The sequence below is a fragment of the Centroberyx gerrardi genome, chromosome 10, assembly GCF_048128805.1.
Source record: "Centroberyx gerrardi isolate f3 chromosome 10, fCenGer3.hap1.cur.20231027, whole genome shotgun sequence".
NCBI classification, from domain to species: Eukaryota; Metazoa; Chordata; class Actinopteri; order Beryciformes; family Berycidae; genus Centroberyx; species Centroberyx gerrardi.
In genome coordinates, this window is record NC_136006.1 from 10,264,103 (window position 1) to 10,283,906 (window position 19,804).

Consider the following 19,804-nt stretch of genomic DNA (forward strand, 5'->3'; position numbering starts at 1 on the left):
AGTGGAGCATTAAGAATCATAAACAAGCCGGAGGTCACTTTATAAAAACTTTCAGGCATGTCTTCCAAATATGAAGTGGAGTCTAAATAAAGTATTTGTTCCTCCCTGAAGCTGAAACTTCACGCTTTCCATCTGGTTGGTATCAGAGCTTATAAAACAGTAGCAAGAGTTAACTCTCATGAGTCTGGTGCATGGCTAAGACGAGCACTACTCCTCGCCCAGTGATAGCTACAACGAGATTCTGAGAAGGGAAGAAATTACAGGCATCTTTTACTATCATTCTTATCGCCAAAACGCACAGGAATCCATCCCTTCAGGACTGCAATTACTCACACCAGCTTGTGTGAGTTAAAGGTGTTGGTGCATGTAGGAGTGTGCATGTGTGTGTATGATGGGGGAGGCTTTTGTGGTGGAGCCCCAGCATCTTCATGTGTGAGTTTGAGTGTTTACATCTTAAACACATGCAGTCGGGTAAACATTTCACCATGCAAGTTATGTATGCCTGAAAGAAAAGGAAAACCAATAAACACCCAACTACTATATAGTAACTCAAAAAATAAATTCACATTGATACAACATTTATAAAAGTACACATACTCAAGGCAGTTGTCAATAAAGTTAGTATTTTATGATGTTGTAAAAACCTAGTGAGTAGTGTGCTCCCCATATAAAAAGACATAAAGTAATTCCTGTACATAAACATAGAAGGTTGCCCTGCAAAAGAGTGGCTGGAGAAAGGAAAGTTATGTCAGTATTTAAACCTGTATGGTCCCTTGCATCACTAACATATTTTTCTCTCTGTCTACAGCAGCTTCCATCCTGTCGTGCCATTAATGTCCTTCATTTGCATCAATGTGAATGAACTCAGACCTATTTCAAATAGTCTTTGCAAAGTATTCTTGGTCTCAGAGTATCAGATAGGTGCAATTAGTCAGAAAATTTAGACTATCCTTCTTTTCTGCGATTGACAACTTTTTTTTAACCAATCTGATCCTATTCTGGAATAAACATACACTTTGAAGTGCAGATGAAGGAAAAGACACAAGATAGAGCAGCTTGGACTATTAAAATATATCCACCTGCTAACTAAGATCAGGGCTAATGCAGCAAAGGTCTACAGGAATTCTGTAAACAACGTCTAGGCACTCTACTCCAAAAAATACCCCAGGGCCTTTTTACTGAAAACTTAAGAAACTCCCCATTCCAACTCTCACACAACCTGGCAACGCACTGCCTCCACAAGCTGTGGGCAGTACCACCTTTGCCAAAGGTTTACCATTTTTCACAAAAACACAAAGAACAAAGAGGCTATTTGTCAGTGAGACAGAGAGGTCCAGAGACAGACAAACAGAGGAGGAGGGAGATTGTTGGCCCAGCGCCCCGGAGATGTGCTGCTATTGAAGTGGTGGGCTCCAGCTGATCAGAGTGAATTATGGTGCAATGTTGCTTTCCTTGGACAGCCCCACTAGAGGGTTTAGGGAGCACCTGCAGTGGATCATAGGCACTTCTATCTGGGCTTCTAGTGGGGTTTAGTTGGTAAACTACTTGCATATGTACAGTATATCTAGGTTATTTAGATAGCAGTCATTTGCAGGGGTGACAATCATAAGTACTGATGCAGGAGTGGTCCAAGGATGGAATGCCTTAGAAAGCTTTGATTGAGTTTGATTGCAGAGTACTTTGCTGGTGTGTGTGTGTGTGTGTGTGTGTGTGTGTGTGAAGACAAAAAGAGGAGCTTTACAGAGACTGTTTGGAAAGGAAGGACGATTTGTGCTGCTGGGAGTTTAATAAACAGAAAAAACTGAGGAGAAAAAGGGAATGGGAAACGGGAATTTATGCTCAACAAAATCAAATCAGATTAAGACACTTGCTCTACAGTAATCGCTGCTGAGGGAATCTGCGCATCTGCCGCCATCTCGACAGGGCTTTTGTGGTGTTCTTCCTCTTCCTCCTCTTCTTCATCCTCCCCATCGTCTTCATCGCGCTCTGGGACTGCCAGGCCAGCAGGACGATCGCCATTCAGGTCACACTCAATACTTGCTGCTTCTCCGTTGATTTCCAGCTCTGCCTTCATGCTCTCTGGGCTGGAGGGACTCAGCAGCTCCTGTACCTCCTCCACTAGGCCTTCCTGGGAGTGCACCTCTGCCAAGGGGAGCTCTCCATCCAAGCTGCCCAGTGGAGGAATCTCCACATGGACTGCTTCCCCAGGCGAGGCCACTTCAAGCGCGGGGGCCTCCCCGTCTCGGACCTTCTTGACATTGAAGGTCATGGGAGACACCTTGAAGGAGGAGGACTTGGCGGTTGGACTCTTGGGATGGTTAGGGGTGAGGCTCTTCTTGATTTTCTCACGCCGCTCAGGTGGCACGATCTTGGTGCTGATCTGGTTCATCTTCTTCTCAATGCTCTGGCGCGAGAAGGCCTTCTTAAGGCTATCCACCTTCTTCAGGCTAGAGCGCTTCAGCTTCTCCGCTCGGGATCTCTCAGTGGAGCGAGCGGCGCCCAAGCCCACAAAGACCTCGCCCTCCAGGATCTCTTCCTCCTCACGGTGCACTGCAAAATCGTCGTCCTCGTCTGAGGACAGGCTGATAGTCTGGAGACCCTCCTCCGGGCAGCGGATGCCATCAACAGAGCCCATAACAGAAGCAGTAGGCTGGGAGGCTTCTGCATCCAACTGGCTGGGCTGTGGGGTCTTGAGGGAGTCCTTGACCAAGACGCTGGTGGGGATCTCATTGTCTTCCTGTGGGGAAACAGAAGGACAGAAAGAGGTGGGTTAAGAGGGTGAAGAGGGCGGTCATATGGATCAGTCATGTGGGAAAGCGTGATCGCTTGAACCAAGCTTTACTGCAGGTCAACGAGAAATATGGAGCATTGGAGCATAAGACAGGTTTACTGACTATGCTTTACTGCAGATTGTAGTACGCATTACAGTTCCAATGTTGTCTTTGAATTGATCATGGACAGTGTTAGCCTTTAAGAGGAGGCAACTTTACAAGTCCGAATGACTTCTAAGGGATTCTTAGACCATTATGATCAAAGTGAAGATATTTCAGGTGTACTTCCAAACACACATTCCCCATAAACACGTTAATGTGTACTTCTGTGGCATGCATTTGGCCATTGTAAATGGATGTCAGTGTTCATGTGCAATAGATTCTGACATGTTGAGTTGGTCTGCCTGGGGAGGACTAAGGAAACCAGTCTCCACATGTCTCCCTGGTCTTCTCCTCAAGACATCTGAGGAATTCCACCTGTTTCTCTGCAGGAGTCACACGCTCCCCTCAGTTTTCCCTGCTTTTCATTTCTCTCTCTGCCTTCATCCCTCCACCCACGAACACATTCATGACCATATAGAGAGTGAGAGAGATATGAGTTGAATATCCGGAGTGCAAATTTCGATTTGTTTGCCTTTCTCCTTGCTCCTTCCTTCCTTTCTCTTGCTGTCTACCCATCTGTGCAAAATCATGCACATGCGCACACACACACACACACACACACACACACACACACTTTTCCATTTTGGGGATTTATGAGTTCCTATTCCTCCCTCCCCCTTCAGTTCCTTTCTCACCCAGCCTAACTTAGTGAGTGAAGAGTGAGGGTAAAGCTGCAGTGTTTTTGACGTACTGTACTTCCATATGAAACGTTTATACACAAATCCTTCCTTTAACATCAGTTTTGATTTAAAGTATGAGCCATACTTGCATACTTGGTCTTGATTTACACTTATACAGCACACTTTAATGTCTGGGCCCAAGATGTGCATGTATATGGATATTTAACATATAAACTTTCTTCCCAAATAAAACAAATCAAATCAAGGATAGCATAACTCGATTGAGGCATAACTCGTTTTTGCTCTGCAACATTGTGTACCACAACAAAAAAGCAGTGAATTTTGTCATTAACTAATGAAGACTACACAATTCACAGTATTGAATATTTTTCTGAATGGACTAGGATCACAGTCCACTATAGCATGATAACAAGTATAATATAGAGGGCTATGGGGGGAGATTTTGAGGGTTTTAGTTGAGGGTTTACACTAGTAAGTTCAGAGTTTGTACACTGCCGCAAACACAAAAGGACATACACAGCACGTATGTATATACTGTATGTGTGTTTGAGTCAGTACAGATAAGAGAAGACTGAGGAAACATGCCTGTATGTCTGAACTGAAAAGGTTACTGCTATACTATACTTTATCTAAAGAGTGCAGACCAGTGACTTTAACATTTATAATGTGTTTAATTTATGTGTCAAATAAAGTACAGGCAAGAACTAGAAGCAAATCTCAATGCATCCTTCCTACCTCAAAGAGACTGAACCTTGTTACGCTGATAAAAGAAGAAGGAGTTACTCCAACTAAATACTGAACTGCTGACTGTACACTTGTGGTTTCATTACTTGGTGTTTACCTTTGAAAATGTGCACATTGAATGTATGTGCTAAAATCCATAATTCAAACTATATGGGATCACCTTTGTGTCATATTCAACACATTCAAGTGTATAACTTGTAACAACACACATTTGTATCACTAACCTCATGCTATGTTAATATCAACAGATATTGACCCAAAATATGTTGTTCTTATTTTGGTGAAAAGTAACAGAGATATGTGTGGTCCCAAGCTAGACACACACGTATTTACTAGACACACTACACTCGTAAAGTGTCATCCTCAATATATATGGGAATGACACATGTTTTTATACCTGTAGTGGTGTGTGTGACTGTGTGTGCAGCTCTCAGTGCAATCATGCATTTGTTTCGGTGCAATATGTGTGCAAGAGTGAGTTTGCATCAAAGCATGAGTGTGTTTCACGGAATGCATGGCAGCTCTAGCACTTTGTAAGAATGCTTAAAGCAACAGGATGCCACAAGTTTCTGGAGAACTGTGTAATGTATCTTACATGGGCTGTCATTAACACATACTTAAGGACTGGACCAACCAGATGGTTTGGAAAAGCCCTGCCCCCCCTGCCCATTATTCACTCACCACCAATGAAGAAGATTTCCTGAAGAGGACAGTAACATTTTGCCTGCAATCAGTCAGCCAATGGCAACTTCAACCAATTCTGATTCATTCTGACACACCGACACATTTTGACGAAGTGGGTTTTGCATGTGATGTGACACCTGTGATAGTTGCGGATGATTTATTTCCTACTGATGTTGGGGGAAAAAAAGGGCCAAAGCGTCTGAGACTGTGATCAGTGAACTGAATGAAAACACCCATCAGCAATTCATCTGCAAAGTGAATGACTCCACTGATTATTGATCAAAAGAGTGCAGTGCAATCAAAAATTCAATTTATCAATATGCATGCATGACAGTGTCAAGGCAAATAATATCAGTGGCATAAACCTATTATTATGCATCTACAGCAGTCCAGTCATCCCTTCCTCCTGGGTCAAATAGCATTTGCTAATACTTTGTACAGTTTAGTTTACATTTCCACTTATACAATTTATGTGTCACTTTCTGCATTGTCCTGATACAGTGACAGCTGAAGCAATTTAAAACGAAAACTAAGAATTAGGTGCAACTGCTATTTTGCCCAGGTCTTTATCCACTACAGTTCACTTCAGTCACACATCAACATCCCATATGGAGACCTAGATGATTTCACAATGCATAGACAGGCCATAGAGAGTGGAAAGTCATGCAGATACCCTCTTGTTTTTACCACCCTCCAGACACCTGATACCCAGCGCCTTGATCTACAACATGCGATCATGCAGGCATGATTCACAGCTCAGGTGTGTGCCAAGCATGTGTGGTATCTCCCAGTAAATGCTAGTAAATCTGTCAGCGTGTTCTCAAAGGTACATCATCAACCCTAAGAACAGGGCCCTGCATTCAGAGCTTAATGTTTGGTAATGGTACAGCGATTATAGATTTGTATGCAGTGTGGTTGAATCGAATGAGTGTAGTAGGGCAGATTCCATTATGAAAATAGAGTATGCTGGTTAACCGAAGTGTCAATTCTAAATATTTCTTGACAGTGTGCCTGGTGATGAATAACACCTCAATTCAAAATGTCAAGGAACTGCTTTTATGGGAAGTGTAGCTTGTGAATAAGACGTTGTTATGCACCACTAGCAACCACTAGGAGTATGTAAGCATCCTGTAAAAAGCTGTGAATCGTAATGCACTCGAGATTTGAATGGAAAAGAGCAGCTCCAAATCTCAAAAGACGGAGATAACACCTGGGGGCCCAGCTCTAGTTTCAACTAGACCTTCCTCGGTTTAACTGTTATCCTTCCCTTTCAGGCTTGTTCTCTCTCTCCCCCAACTCCCTCCTGCTATATCTGAATGAGGTGACTGCCCCCATTTTACTGCTGATCCCACACTGCACCGCACCCACAGAGATTGTGGGTCTAAATGTGTGTCAAATCAGAAGGTGGCTTTAGTGTTCGGAAAGTGGAAGTAAAAGTCAAGAACCGTGAAGGTCATTGCTGTTGTATCAGTAATGTTGGAAGCTCGGCAGAAATGCCAGAAAATGTTTATCTTGCTTGTAGGAGGATGATATTACTTTACACTTTACAATTCTCTCTTTGTGTGTGTGCATTTCAGTCATGGAGTCAAATAGTTGTTGCCAGTAATACTTAAATGTTTGGCTTAATCAGCATGGAGTGCCAGATAGTTGGGGTTTACCACCAACTACAATTCTGGCAGTGTAATATTAGAGCTGAATCACAGAGAAGTATCTTAAATTGATTTTCAAATATTTTCCTGTGATTGTCTAAATTTTGTAGTATTGTCCAATGTGACAACCCCCATCAATCTGTTAAGTAAGCTATAACAAACAACATTTTCTAAATATACAATTTGACCCTGGTCCGTGCTGTGTGTGTGTCTGGACCTCACACTGTGGCACAATCTCTTGGGAACTCCAGTAATTAATGTACCCTCAATGCAAGCACTCATTAGGAGTTGAGAACTCGGTGTGTGTGTGTGTGTGTGTGTTTGAGTGTCTCTGTGCCAGTGTCTGTGGATGCGTGGCCATGTAGGACAGAAGCCAGTGTTTACAAAAAAAAAAAAAAGAACAAGATGAAAGAAAAAGAAAATAAAGAGAGAGTGGACCAAAAAACAAAGTTTATTTAGTGTGACAGTTAGCTTCCTGAACCTCAAACGGGACACATTTTGTGCTCTATTTTCGTGAATCAATGGCACACGCCGCAAAGCGCAGTTAAAGGCACATGGCGAGCGCACAGGGGATGGCAACTGATTTTTGGTAATTTCATGGCTAGAGGTGTGCAGTGTGCCTGCGGCGCAGTTGGAAACATGGTTGGATTAAGAGGAATACATTATCAGTAGGTACATGGGCCTGGCTTTAGTCATGACCAATCAAATCACCTCTGGAAGACAACTGGAGCAGTTCCACCACAAAACCTTCTCCCAAGAGGAAACTGATGTCCATGTGCCGGAGGTGCAGAATCACCACAAGCAAATATACCACTTAAATAAGCCGCCGAGGGCAGATGATGTTAAATTAGCTTGGGAGGAGATAACACGTTTGGTTACTGTGTTGCTCTGGTCCTATAAGAAGCATTGCCCGGTGAAGAAAATTGTTCAATGATATTAGGCGAAGAGCCAAACAGAAGTCACCAAAATACCAAACGGGTGCAGGTGAGAAAAAAACAAGAAAAAGAATATGGCACTTTGCTGGCACAAAGCTATCAACCAGCTATCAACGCCATCAACCATGCGCCATCACAAAAATAGAGCCTTAAATTTAGCATATATGAACAATTGTGTAATGCAGTTGAAGGTGTTAGTTAAACAGAAATGGCATCTAATTGCACAGTACAGTTTTAAATAATGTCTATCAGTACAACTGCAGGCTTGATCAAGACTGGGCCTGCAAACTACTCTGAGAGGCAGCTAATAGTTCTTGCTTGCTTGCCAGAATGATACATTTAACACTTGGTCCTCTTTATCTGAGTGAAAAATGTGGCTTTTGTGGCAATGATTTCTGCTTCCCTGGACCTGCCCTAAATCCTGCAAAGTGTTACAGAGAGAGCTTATGTAAGTCACTCTGGACTGTCCTGCTCTATTCAAATGGGGAGATAAGGGTGGGGCAGACGGTGTCACGACTGACTGAAAGAGCTCAGAAGGGCTCTGGTTACTGTGTGTGTGTGTGTGTGTGTGTGTGTCTCTATGTATCCATGTGTAATGATACCTTATACTGCTTCTTTTGCATCTGTCGCTCTCTACTCCTTTGTTTATCTGTGTGTGTGTGTGTGTGTGTGTTTGTCTGTGTGCGCGTACATGTGCATGCATATGTAGTGAAATCTTACACTGCTTCTCTCGCATCCACCTCTCATTCTCTCTTGTTGTGTATCGGTGTGTGTGTGTGTGTGTGTGTGTGTGTGTGTGTGTGTGTGTGTGTGTGCATGTGGGTACGTGTTCCATGGGAATTATCTTCACTCTCAGACGATAGCACCCCACAACCATAAGAAAACAGTGCAGGCCTTCTTTGCTATTGCATCATCACCCTACATCAATCACCTACTTGCTTTAGAAAATCTTGACATTTCTCCAGGGCAGTTAGATTACCGTTACATTTCCCTTTACACTCACATTCAAAATACACACACATGCACACACACACACACACACACACACACACACACACACACACACTACAATCAAATCTGCAAGAAGACAAGATGCTACTCATTTACTTATATATCAACCATACTATCTAGTGTACTTGGTATTGCAGATTTGCGCAAATTTAGTTGTGTGTGTTTGTGCATATGTGCATGCATTTGTGTGTGTGTTTAGAGCTTTGAACAGGTGTGTTTTCACAGCTCTTCGGAGGATGAATGGAGATTCCCTTAATCCCAACAGGCGAGGTTGGTACAGGTGTGTTGGCACAGTGAGTCAGGTGCCTCCGGGGAACTGCACCAATGAGAGGGTACACATCACCACTCACACACACAGACACACACACATACACACAAACAAACACATCACCCTCTCTCTCTCTCTCTCACACACACACACACACACACACACACACACGCATTTGCGTCAAACCCCTGCGTCAAACCCCTGCAATCATTATACATTATAAGATAGAAAGATGAGAGAAAGGCCAAGAAGAGAAAAGAGAGGAGAAAGAAAGAGATCACAGAAAAACTAAATACAACTAAACACAACTCTGACTGTTTCCCTTTATTCACCTCTTTCATACCCTCCCACTTCCCCCATCCTCTCCATCTGCCTTTCTCTCTTCATCTCTAATGACCCCACCCCTCCTCATCCAAGATGTCCCAGCAAATCACACTATCCTTCATTGCCTCCCTGTACATCCATCCTTCTCCTGGAAACACAACAACTACGCAAGACTGTCCTCCTGAGCCTCATGTGACTGTGCAAATTTGACTTAATCTGCATATGTTTTGATTATATCCCTCCAATCATGGTGCAGTGAGGTTTTTGTTTTTTCACCTCCACTCCACCCTGTCTGTTACGTAACTTTGTGCCCCCTCCACTCCCATCCCGGCATGCATGAACAGTCATCCGTAGACAGAGGAAGGAAGGAAGGAAGGAGGGAAGGAAGGGAAATGAGATTTTGCTGTCATGTGTCACAGGATTGAGTTACCATAAAACATAATACTCCTCCTACACTATGTGAGTGGGCATATACTGTACACGGTACGTTTGACACACTGTGACAAGCGTTATGATTTCAACACAGATGTTATACGACTATCATAAATTCTTTGTCACCAATATGTCAATTCCTAATCATGCCTCCTAGCTAAATACCCACAAAGCATTGCACAACAAGTTAGGGCATTCTTTCCCATCCCCGCCCCTCCCATATCTGCCTCACCAAAAAACAAGGCATGTTTACTGGCCTTGCAAAGCTTGCGTAATTACACAACACAATAACCAATTCAGGCCCAATGTCATGCTAACATGCTGGTGGAATGTGGTGATTATGGCACTCGATGATCATTCCTGTTGACACGAATGATGATGAGGATTAACGTCTGCAGGAACCTGTCCGCTCAGCCGACAATTTACAGGATATCAGCGGCTGCACATCCATGTTCTTCAGACTTTCAGTTTCTGCAATTTATGCTCTCCAATTCTCATAATACATCTCATTCTATTGATTATAATAACCCCATGCTTCACTGGACCAATGCATTACTTGTCACTTGCTACATTGCTCAACTTGCACTCACACTGCTTGTCTTGCACTGCCCCTTTGCACTCAGTGTGAGGTATGTAGGGTGAAATTTGTAGTGTTATTATGACAAATTCCTTTGGTACTCCAATTGTGATGCTACACCATGGCTATGCTAATCTGCTTTAGCTCCTTTGTTTAAATCTCTCAAGATCCCCCTTTTAGCATTGATTCAGTACAATCCCAAGCTGTGCATATCAGTGCCATTGTTTGATAAGGGCCGTGCAGAGACACCGTGCGTTTTTTTTTTTTTACAAACCTGCCACCAATTGTCACAATGTTTACTTGCTACATAGGACACAAGTGTCCACTAAACCAGGAAGTCATTGTGTTATCTGGAGACATGTTCTATTTAGGAGTGTAGAGAAATATGTACAGTGAGAAACAAAATGGCTATTGTTTTCCCTTTCCCTGCCACGGACCTTATGACCTTGGCAAGGGGTTTGGGTGGATGCTGGGGTTTGAACAGTCAAGGAGGAACAAACACACAGATAGAGTCCTGGAGAGTCTGACGATGGAGAAACAGGGAGATGGAAGGAGGCCATGAAAGGAGGACGGTTGGTTTCACTTGTTTTTTTGTAACAGGACCTTGAGCTTTTTTGGCGGGATACCAGCAGCGGGTCTCCCAGAGCTGTTTCTTTAGCCAATTAGATACAGTTATCCCTTAGATAAGTCACCACCTGCATGTATAATGTCATGCTGTGTGTGTATGAAAGATAGAGAGAGAAGCGAGAGAGAGCTACACAGAAAAAGAGCAAATGAGAGACAGAGAGAGAGTGTGAGAGCAGGAGGTATATAATTCTAATTTGATGTCATTCCCTTTTTCACTTGTCCCACAGTGCAAAGTATCCATGTTAATGTGCTCTTTGCACTTCAGACAGAGAAGACGCAGCGCAAATGCTGTGTGCGCATTGCACCATGGGATAAACTGGGAGAACTAATTTATATCAGTATAGGGAGCTGCCACCTTTATGCATGTTTTGTATACACAGCTTTATTGCTTTGTTCCTATTCCTTTGCAAATTTCAACATTTTTTTTTCTATATATTCTCCATAACCAATGACTTATAATTCTCATCAAATAAAAATGAGATAAAAAAAGACATCAACACAACTTAAAACAACTTACTGAGCAGTCTATCTTGCTATCTATCTAATCTTGCCCATAGCTTGCATTATCCTACATTATCATTCCATCATGGAGGGAAGCACAGTCTCTCTAACGATATCAAATTTGCATGTTATGTTGTTTTTAAAGGATTAGAAAGGCCAACAAAGTCACATCAAGTAGTCAAACTAGTGCTTTACAACTGTGGTTGCAGCTGGCAGCCAACTCACATTGGCCTCAGAGAGCGAAACAGTCAGGCAGACTTGTCAAACCTGAATGTGACGACAGGCAGAAGAGCAAGCACTTAAGTAAGAGTAGCACTCCTCAAGTCACATACATTTCTCTTTCTCTTTCTCTTCCCCATATACTGTCAGGTATATCGTATATTGCCAGCAAGATATACAAACTACTTTAAAATACTTTGTTGTGTGACTGTCTACACTCACTCTTATTGCATTGTCCTGTGGGGCAAACCGATGTGACATCTAAATCTGAGCCAAGCTGTCATTATTCTGTGTATGCTGTATCTCTTTCATTCTCTGTCTTCCTTTTCTCCCTCTAATACTTCTTCCTCCCCCCCCCACCCCCCCCCCCCCACCCCTCCTTTTCTTCGTGTTGCCTGAAAACTGGGAGGATTATCTAAGGAATGAACCCCAAAGGGAAAATAAGAATGATAACAAAGCGAGAAGCCATGGTGTAAACAAACCTTGTTGTTCATTTAGGCTCCGCCGAGCATGCCTCACAGGCTGCACGGCGATGTTAGGCTGTCACCACTGAGACCCGCTTCGTTTTCAGACTCTCATGTCCCGTGCCACCGCTCTAGACATGCTTATGATCTCACTCAGAATTTGTAGTTTGTGTAATTATGAGATTTATGAACTTCGAAGCTTGTGTGCTGGCAGTCGGTGGTAGACTAAAGAAAGTGTGCTTGAGACTGGAAGGACGCCAGCTCAAATCCTTGGACTGTCTGGGAAAATCTAGCCAATTAAAGTGAATGAAAAACACCAAGGTGCCCCTCAGCAAGGCACTTAACCCGCCAACTGCTCCAGTAACTATGAATATATGTACTGAATATGTCTTTAATTTATATGAATCAGCATCCATGCCCAGCAAACTGTCCCCTAGATAAAGGTTAAACTGGTGATCTTGTCAATCAAACAGTGAGTCCAGTACTGTGACGTCTGTTTCCTTGGATTTCCTGTTGATGAAGTTTGAGTTTTTGTACTTTTCTTTGTCTGTTCAGCCATGGTGGCTATTGCCGCTCGTGCTATCTACCCAGTTCTTCTTCTGTTTATTCCAAATTGCTGTTTATTCCACTGTTGCTGGCTGTTGTACTGTAAAACGCATCACTCCCTGTGTGGATTTATCCTGGGAAAGAATACCCGACACTGGGTGTTAAGAACAGCACATGTAAAAGCTTTCATGAACTGAGTAGAGGTTGAATTGTATTACATCAATCGGTGATAGAGAGCAGCAAAAGGGAGATGTAATGTATATATATGAAAATGTCACGGATTATTACTTGTGTCAGGGTCAGAGCTTGGTAGGCTAGAATGCAAGAAGTATGTGTGTGTGTGCATTAAAGCAGCATTGCTCTGGGCTAGGAGTTGGTGAGCCCAGCCCAGTGGAATACAACACCTGCTAGAGGGACACACACACACTCACACACACACACACACACCGCAAATCCCAGCTGTAGCCTACAGCAAGTGGCCTGCTCTAACCTGTGGAAATGGATATGATATATAATGGGTCACTATGCAGCCGACACATTCAATGTACGCTCTAAAAAAGTCATTACACCAAAAGTCTACCTGAATAAACTTTGACATATATTTTGGGAACAAGGTAATCCAAGTTGCATTATTGTTCTATATTCTAGTTTAACTTTGAGAGTTGACTGTGTGTAACAAACTTCTTTCTGTGCAGGTCAAAGCCATTGGGAAGCGACATGTTGTGCTTCTATTTCATTGGCTTAAAGGGTTGCATTTGTGGGGAGAAGGTGCATTATTTGGATTTTTTTTTGCTTGCAGAGTTCTAAAGGCCACTTCATACTGGATATTTATGAACAGGACGGGACCCAACTGGACCTGATGGGTTCGGGTCCAGCTGCATTTTTCACCTACTGGCTTGGATATGGGTGAGGCTTGGTTATGAAATATTAACAATATACTGTAATGCACTGCAAAAACTGAAATTAACAATGTATTTGTAGCAATTTTGGGCTTTAGTTGGGTTTGGGCTAATGAAAACAAAGATGTACCGATGTCTTGATTTGGATCTGGACATTTTCTTTTTAGGTTCAGATCAGGCCAGGTTTTGATTTTCAGACCCTAATGAAGCTCTATTTCACACTAGTGAGCGTTGCTTTATGAAGCTAAACGTTAGGGATTCGGGCGAGGCTGAAAACTACCTACTACAATATGAACAGAGTCTGGATAAACAGACTTTACTCCCTGTTGCTGAAAGCTAATATTAAGTCACAACCTTTGGTCAAGAGTCACAATACAAAGGCATGCATGACTATTGGTAGCAAAGCAAACATTTACAATGACTGAAGTTAAGCCAATCACTCAAAACTTCCGTAAACATCCACTGTACTTAACTGAGTGACTCGTCAATGCGTGGCGATAGATTGAAAAGTTGCATAATCTGTTTACAGTGAATTTATTTTACACTGGTTTAATGAATACTACTTGTACTCTGATTTGTTCAAAAATGTACAAACATGCACAATAACTCTATCATGAGAAACAAAGAAAAAAAAAGTTGCAATGTCTGAGCTATTGTGCATTTTCTCAAACCAACTTTCATTCACAGGTCCTACAGCACAACTTCAATAGGGCACAATAGCAACAAAATTCATGTTGTGATAAGATGGAGTCAGTGTGTTTGCTTTGGTTGAGAAACATGTTATTCTTCCCTTGCGATGTGATATGAATGTGCTCCGATAGTGTGTGTGAGTGAGAAGGCCCTGGCTGTTGTTGTCACTCCCTGCCACTGTGTGATTAGGAGTCCCAGAAACGCTCACTATCACCGAACAGCTCCTTCCCATCCCGCCCCTGGAGCCACACAACTCCCATCTCAACGCCACACAGCTAGCAAAACTCTGCATGGGGAGAGCGAGGGGGGAAAATGAAATTCTCTCAGTGTTTAAATTAAATTTGCTACTGTTGTTGACTCGTTCAGAGTGCTGAAATTCCATTGTGAAATAAACAGTGGAGGGGAGATTTGGATCTACTCAGAAACAAATGACTTCTGTCACAGGAAATTAAATTCCAAATACGCAGCGATGGAAACATTTTACGTAACATGCCATAGTGATATTGCAAGTGAGATGCTGAGATGTGTGGAGATGATATATTATATAAGCTTGTGGGTCGCCATGGGTGATTGGTGATATTGAAACATTGAGGTAATGGGAACCTTTAATTAATCTGCTATAAATAATAGGAGATGAAAATATTTGCAGATAAATATTTATACTCTTTCTCCCTCTGTCTCTCTCTTTCTCTCCCTCACTCTCTGTCATACTGGAGATTTATTATTTACCCCTTTCCAATACAAAACCTTTCACCTTTTCACCCAGCACCAACCACCAACAACGTCATAAACAAGTTACTTCACTGCACGTACTGGAATCTTAAATGGCTGGGAATTGTGTGTGTGCTTTGCATGTGTGTGTGTGCGAGTGTGTGTGTGTTACAGAAAAGGCCTAGAGAAGGGAGGGGGATCTGGAGACAGGAAAAGCACTGGTGCACAAACACAAACAAACAAGGTCCAAACTGCGGCAATTAAGTCCTCATTAGCCCTCGTTAAGAAGAGGAGCGCAGCAGAGCGGCAGACAGCCCTGTCATTTCTGACGGACCACGGTCAGAGGCTGCAGCATTTACCCAGAAGCCCTCTGTGTTTCCACCTCAGCTGGCACGTACAGGGTGCCAAGTGTTCTTGATCAATTCTGTCGATCGGGGAGGAGAGGAGCGGAGAGGGCCGCTGGGCCAATAGCTAGAGGGCAAGCACAGGGAGTTTTGCTCTTGGGTGTGCAGTACATTTGCATTATCAGAGACCAGCGTGAGGATCAGGACATGTGCTTCTTGTAGTTTCAGGGAATCAGGACAGGTGGCTTGACCAAAAAGGTGGTATGAGGTTAAGTAGGGAGAGAGAGAGAGAGAGAGAGAGAGAGAGAGAGAGAGAGAGGGAGAAAGGGAGAGAGAGAGAGAGAGAGAGAGAGAGAGCGCGCGCAGGAGAGAATTTGGTTTTGAATTTGCATTTTATTGTACCTTTATTGTTTCCATTTGAGAACAACAGGCCACATTAAAAACACGATGTACTAAACCGGTACACCATATCAGACTAGAAAGTGAGAGAGAACAGCGATGGAGGAAAAAAGCAAGCAAAGCAGCAAGCAAAGGAGGAAAAAAAAAGAGAGGAGGTAGGCGAGGCAGAAAGACATAGAGAGGCAAAAAATGGAGTGATGGTCACAGAGAAAGAGTCAGCAGGAGAGAGAAACACAGGGAGGGGAAGGAACAAGGGCTGCACTTAGTTCATTTATTCCTGAGTCCCCTCGGGCGCGCCAAGTCTCATTTACCAGCTCTGTAACCGCATACACCTGACCCAACACATCAGCATAACCTCCAACGGCCAACGTGCACACACACACACACACACACACACACACAGGCGCACACACTGAGGTCATACGTGCTACACCCATCTACAAAGGCAACACTCATGGTGCGACTCAAAGATTAGAGAAGAAAAAAACACTCCAGCACTTTTAACTGAAGCCCATCCATAACACTACACTCGTGATAGGGATGTGGCAATTTTCCACAGCTGTCAGATGCAGTCAACCAAAAAATACAGGCCTACATGCTCTAATAATACTAAGCTAAGCTATAATAAAGATCAACTACCAGTAGAGGCACTTAAGACGTGAGGTCACCAGTGATGTGGAAGTGAAGTGATTTTTGTGCAGGGATGGATATTTGCAAGCATAAAAAAAACATACGGCAATGGGACTAACTAAACCGGCTTATGCAAAGAAAAAAGACAATACTGAAACTCATCCACATGCTGTATTGAAGGAAAAAAAATGCTTGCTTGACATTTAGGGGCATGGATATTTGTGGCCAGGAAAACACCTGGCTGTGTGGAGCGGCCAACAACTTTGGCCAAGATTAATAAAAAAAAAGTCCAGAGGACAGCTGGAATTTGACAATGCAATAAAAGGAAAACACCATCATCCACTGTCATTGCTATCATTAAAAGAAGAGGGCACTCCTTTCCAGCACATAACCACCAGCCAGGGATTCAATCAAATCAATGCGAGGTCCCGACTGTGCGGTGCATGAGGCCGACCCGCCCACAGTCAGAGCCACGTAGGACACACTGAGGTCTTGGCACCTGTTGCTTTTGAACAACAGAACCTCAGTACCTGGGAAACCAGATAACAGCGGTGGTTAAGAGCTCTCAGTGGCTCGGCCTGTGTCAACAGCGGCCACCCTTTCACTGCCTGAGCACACGCATGTACACACATGCAAACACGCACAGACGCGCCCACACACAACAACATGCACGGATTTTGGTCTGGCCTGTTCTGACTTGTCTGTTGTTGTTTTTTTTTATTCTTATTTTATTTTTGTTTTATTGTTGTCATACCTTTAATTAAGTGAACAGTGAAACTTGTTCTGAGACTCTAATAAACAAATTTGGGAAAGAAAAAATGTGCGTGGACACACCTACTCATTCATGCACAATCAGCCCCACATGCACACACACACACACACACACACACGCACACACACGCACACACAGACACACACCCCTTTACGGCATACTCTCAGATCATGCTAATCACAAACTCTTGACAATCATGAGTGTGTAGAATAACAGTGTATAACAAAGGTGTTAAGAGTTGGAACTAAAACTTTTAAGGGTGAAGCTTTTTCTTCTGAAGTGTTAGAGTTAAGTTTTTGTTTTTTTGGTTAAGTGGAAATATCAGGAACACCTGCTGAAATAGCAAGTGAATCCAGGTGAAAGCTATGATCTAACTATGATCCATTATAGATTTCACATATTAAATCTGCTTCAGGGGTTAGGCTTAGGTTAGGTAAGAGAGGTTTAAGGAAGTATTTTTATTCCTTTGGTTTAAGGAAGTGTTTTTATGCCTTTGTTTTATGAGACATTGTAAGACAAAGTGCAACTCAATATAGGAAGGTGTTCTCAATATTTTCCACTCAAACTACATTTCCTTGGGAAAGTGGAAAAGTTAATGACTTTTTCAATGCCAGCAGAGAATTTTACCTTAAGATTTAGATAGGTATGAGACGCTAGTTCATGTAATCCGTCTAAATGTCATTTAACTTTCTGAATTATGACTGTGGGGTGTAAACAGATCCAGTCACAGTCAGTGTCTGAGCCCTCCTCTATTATCCTCTATAGCTCCATTCCCAGGCACACCCTTCTTCTCTCACACACACACACACACACACACACACACACACACACACACACACACACACACAAAGTACATAATTGGGCAGAGACATAATGCCTGTACAGACACAAAATTTCTCTCTCTGACACACACATACACACACACACACAATAACTATTATCTCCATAAAAGAGACAAACTAACACACATGGTTGCACAGAGAACGACAAGACAGACAGACAGACAGATACACACACACACACACACACACACACACACACACACCATTCTTCAGAACTTTTACTAATATTTGGCGTATAACTAATAAAGCTAATGAGATTAATCTAACCCCACCACATTTATGGGACCTGGGTAAATAATCAATGCTTCTATTAGCTTGAAATATCTTTCCAGAGTCAGACAGCTGCAAACAGCCCCATCACATCATTTGTATAACGACCTAAACAGAGTGCTCAAGTCTTGTGTTCAAAAATGTAATTAAGTGCTGTTTTTCCAGGTATATCCAGCAGGGCAGTAGGCCTACTGCTGTCACGTGTCAGTGCCAACCACACACACATGCAGCGTCTGCACACCCAAACACACCCACCACTAGTCAAATATGAAGGCACATGTACCCACAGCAATCTCCCTGTCTGTCTGTCTCTCTCTCTCTCTGTCTCTCTCACTCACTCACACACACACTGCATTCACTTATAACCAGTCCTCATGTACTAGCCCTAAAGAAGTATAAATTCCTTAAAATGACTTATTATGGAATGTCTGTGGCACTCAATAGTGAGTTTATAGTGACCTTATAAGTCTTTATCTCCCATGGAATCACTATAATATCCCCTATACCCGAATACTCCTATAGGGACTTTCTTTCCCTTTGTTTTTAAATGTATCATCTAGGTTTACTTGAGTTCTTTCTCGTATTCCTCTACTTGCACCACCCCCTTCTCGCCTGTCTTACCTGGAAGATGAGCACTTTAAAGTGGTTCCTCTTCAGCAGGTGGTGGTGGTTGGCCTCCAGCCGCTTCACCTGCACCGCCTGCTTGTCCATGCGCTCCCTGACCTCCTTCATGTGCCCGCTGACCTTCCGGGAGCGCTCGAGCAGCTTGCTGACGCTGTTGGAGGTGGTGGTGTGGGTCTTGGACAGGCGCGTGACGTCCCCTTGGACCCCGCGCACGACGCCCTCCAGGTCGGCCTGCCGCTGCTCCATCCGCCGCTGGTTGTCCTGCACCGCCTCCAGCATGTTGACCAGCTTGTCCAGCAGCGCCACCACGGTGATGGCGCTCACCTGTCCGCGGTCCGCCGGGCTGCCCGGCACGGCTGAAGTCGGGCTGGTGGGAGATTTCAAGCCCAGCCGGGTGAGGGTGCTGGCCGGGGAGGACGGGGTCGGACCCGGGCTGAAGCTCGGGATGAGAAGTTCCGCGTCTTCGGGCGGCGGCTGCGGCTGCGGCTGCTGCGGGGTGGCGGGGTTGCTGCTGGAGGTGCTGCTGCGCTCGGCGTGGGACGAGTCTTCTCCCATCGTTCAGACTTGGTCAAATGTCCGGTTTAAGGAAGGTAAATAAAGTAAATAAAGCGGTGGCGTGTGATTTGAGTTGTTAATAGTCTCACTGTTTAATACCTCGTTGTTGCTGCTGTCAGTTGCTCCAGTTGAGAACTGAAGAGAAAGAGTTTTACTTCACTGACTTGTTTTGGTATCCACTCCCCTTTTTTTTACTCTCTCTCTCTCTCTCTCTCTCTCTCTCTCTCTCTCCCTCTCTCTTTATCTATCTATCTCTCCACACACACACACACACACACACACACACACACACACACACACACACACACACACGCTGAACTTTCAAAACACCTCCCCTGCAAGCCAAAGGGAGGGGCTTGGTTGCTGTGGAAACAGAGCAGGCCTAGCCCTACATTGACAGAATGGATAGGTAGAGGTTTTGTGTGTGTGTGTGTGTGTGTGTGTATGTGTGTGTGTGTGTGTGTGTGTGTCTGAGTGAGTGAGAGAGTGCGTGTTTGCTTGCTGTGTGTGTTT

At 43.6% G+C, this 19,804-nt stretch overlaps 1 protein-coding gene across 1 annotated transcript; it reads right to left on the reverse strand.

Annotated features, from left to right (window-relative positions):
• Positions 1-1,816: 1,816 nt before the first annotated feature.
• cavin2a (caveolae associated protein 2a) lies at positions 1,817-19,463 on the reverse strand. Its single transcript, XM_071897823.2, has 2 exons — positions 18,734-19,463; positions 1,817-2,737 (listed from the first exon to the last, which is right to left on the reverse strand). Exons 1-2 carry the CDS (start codon positions 19,289-19,291, stop codon positions 1,859-1,861), a joined length of 1,437 nt encoding a protein of 478 aa, XP_071753924.1. The 5' UTR covers positions 19,292-19,463; the 3' UTR covers positions 1,817-1,858.
• Between the last annotated feature and the right edge of the window lie 341 nt (positions 19,464-19,804).

Coding starts and splice junctions, on each gene's coding strand:
- cavin2a (XM_071897823.2), bottom strand. CDS start 19,291: ATGGGAGAAGACTCGTCCCACGCCGAGCGCAGCAGCACCTCCAGCAGC. Junction 2,738..18,733: donor TTAAAGTGCTCATCTTCCAG/GTAAGACAGGCG, acceptor GTTTCCCCACAG/GAAGACAATGAGATCCCCAC.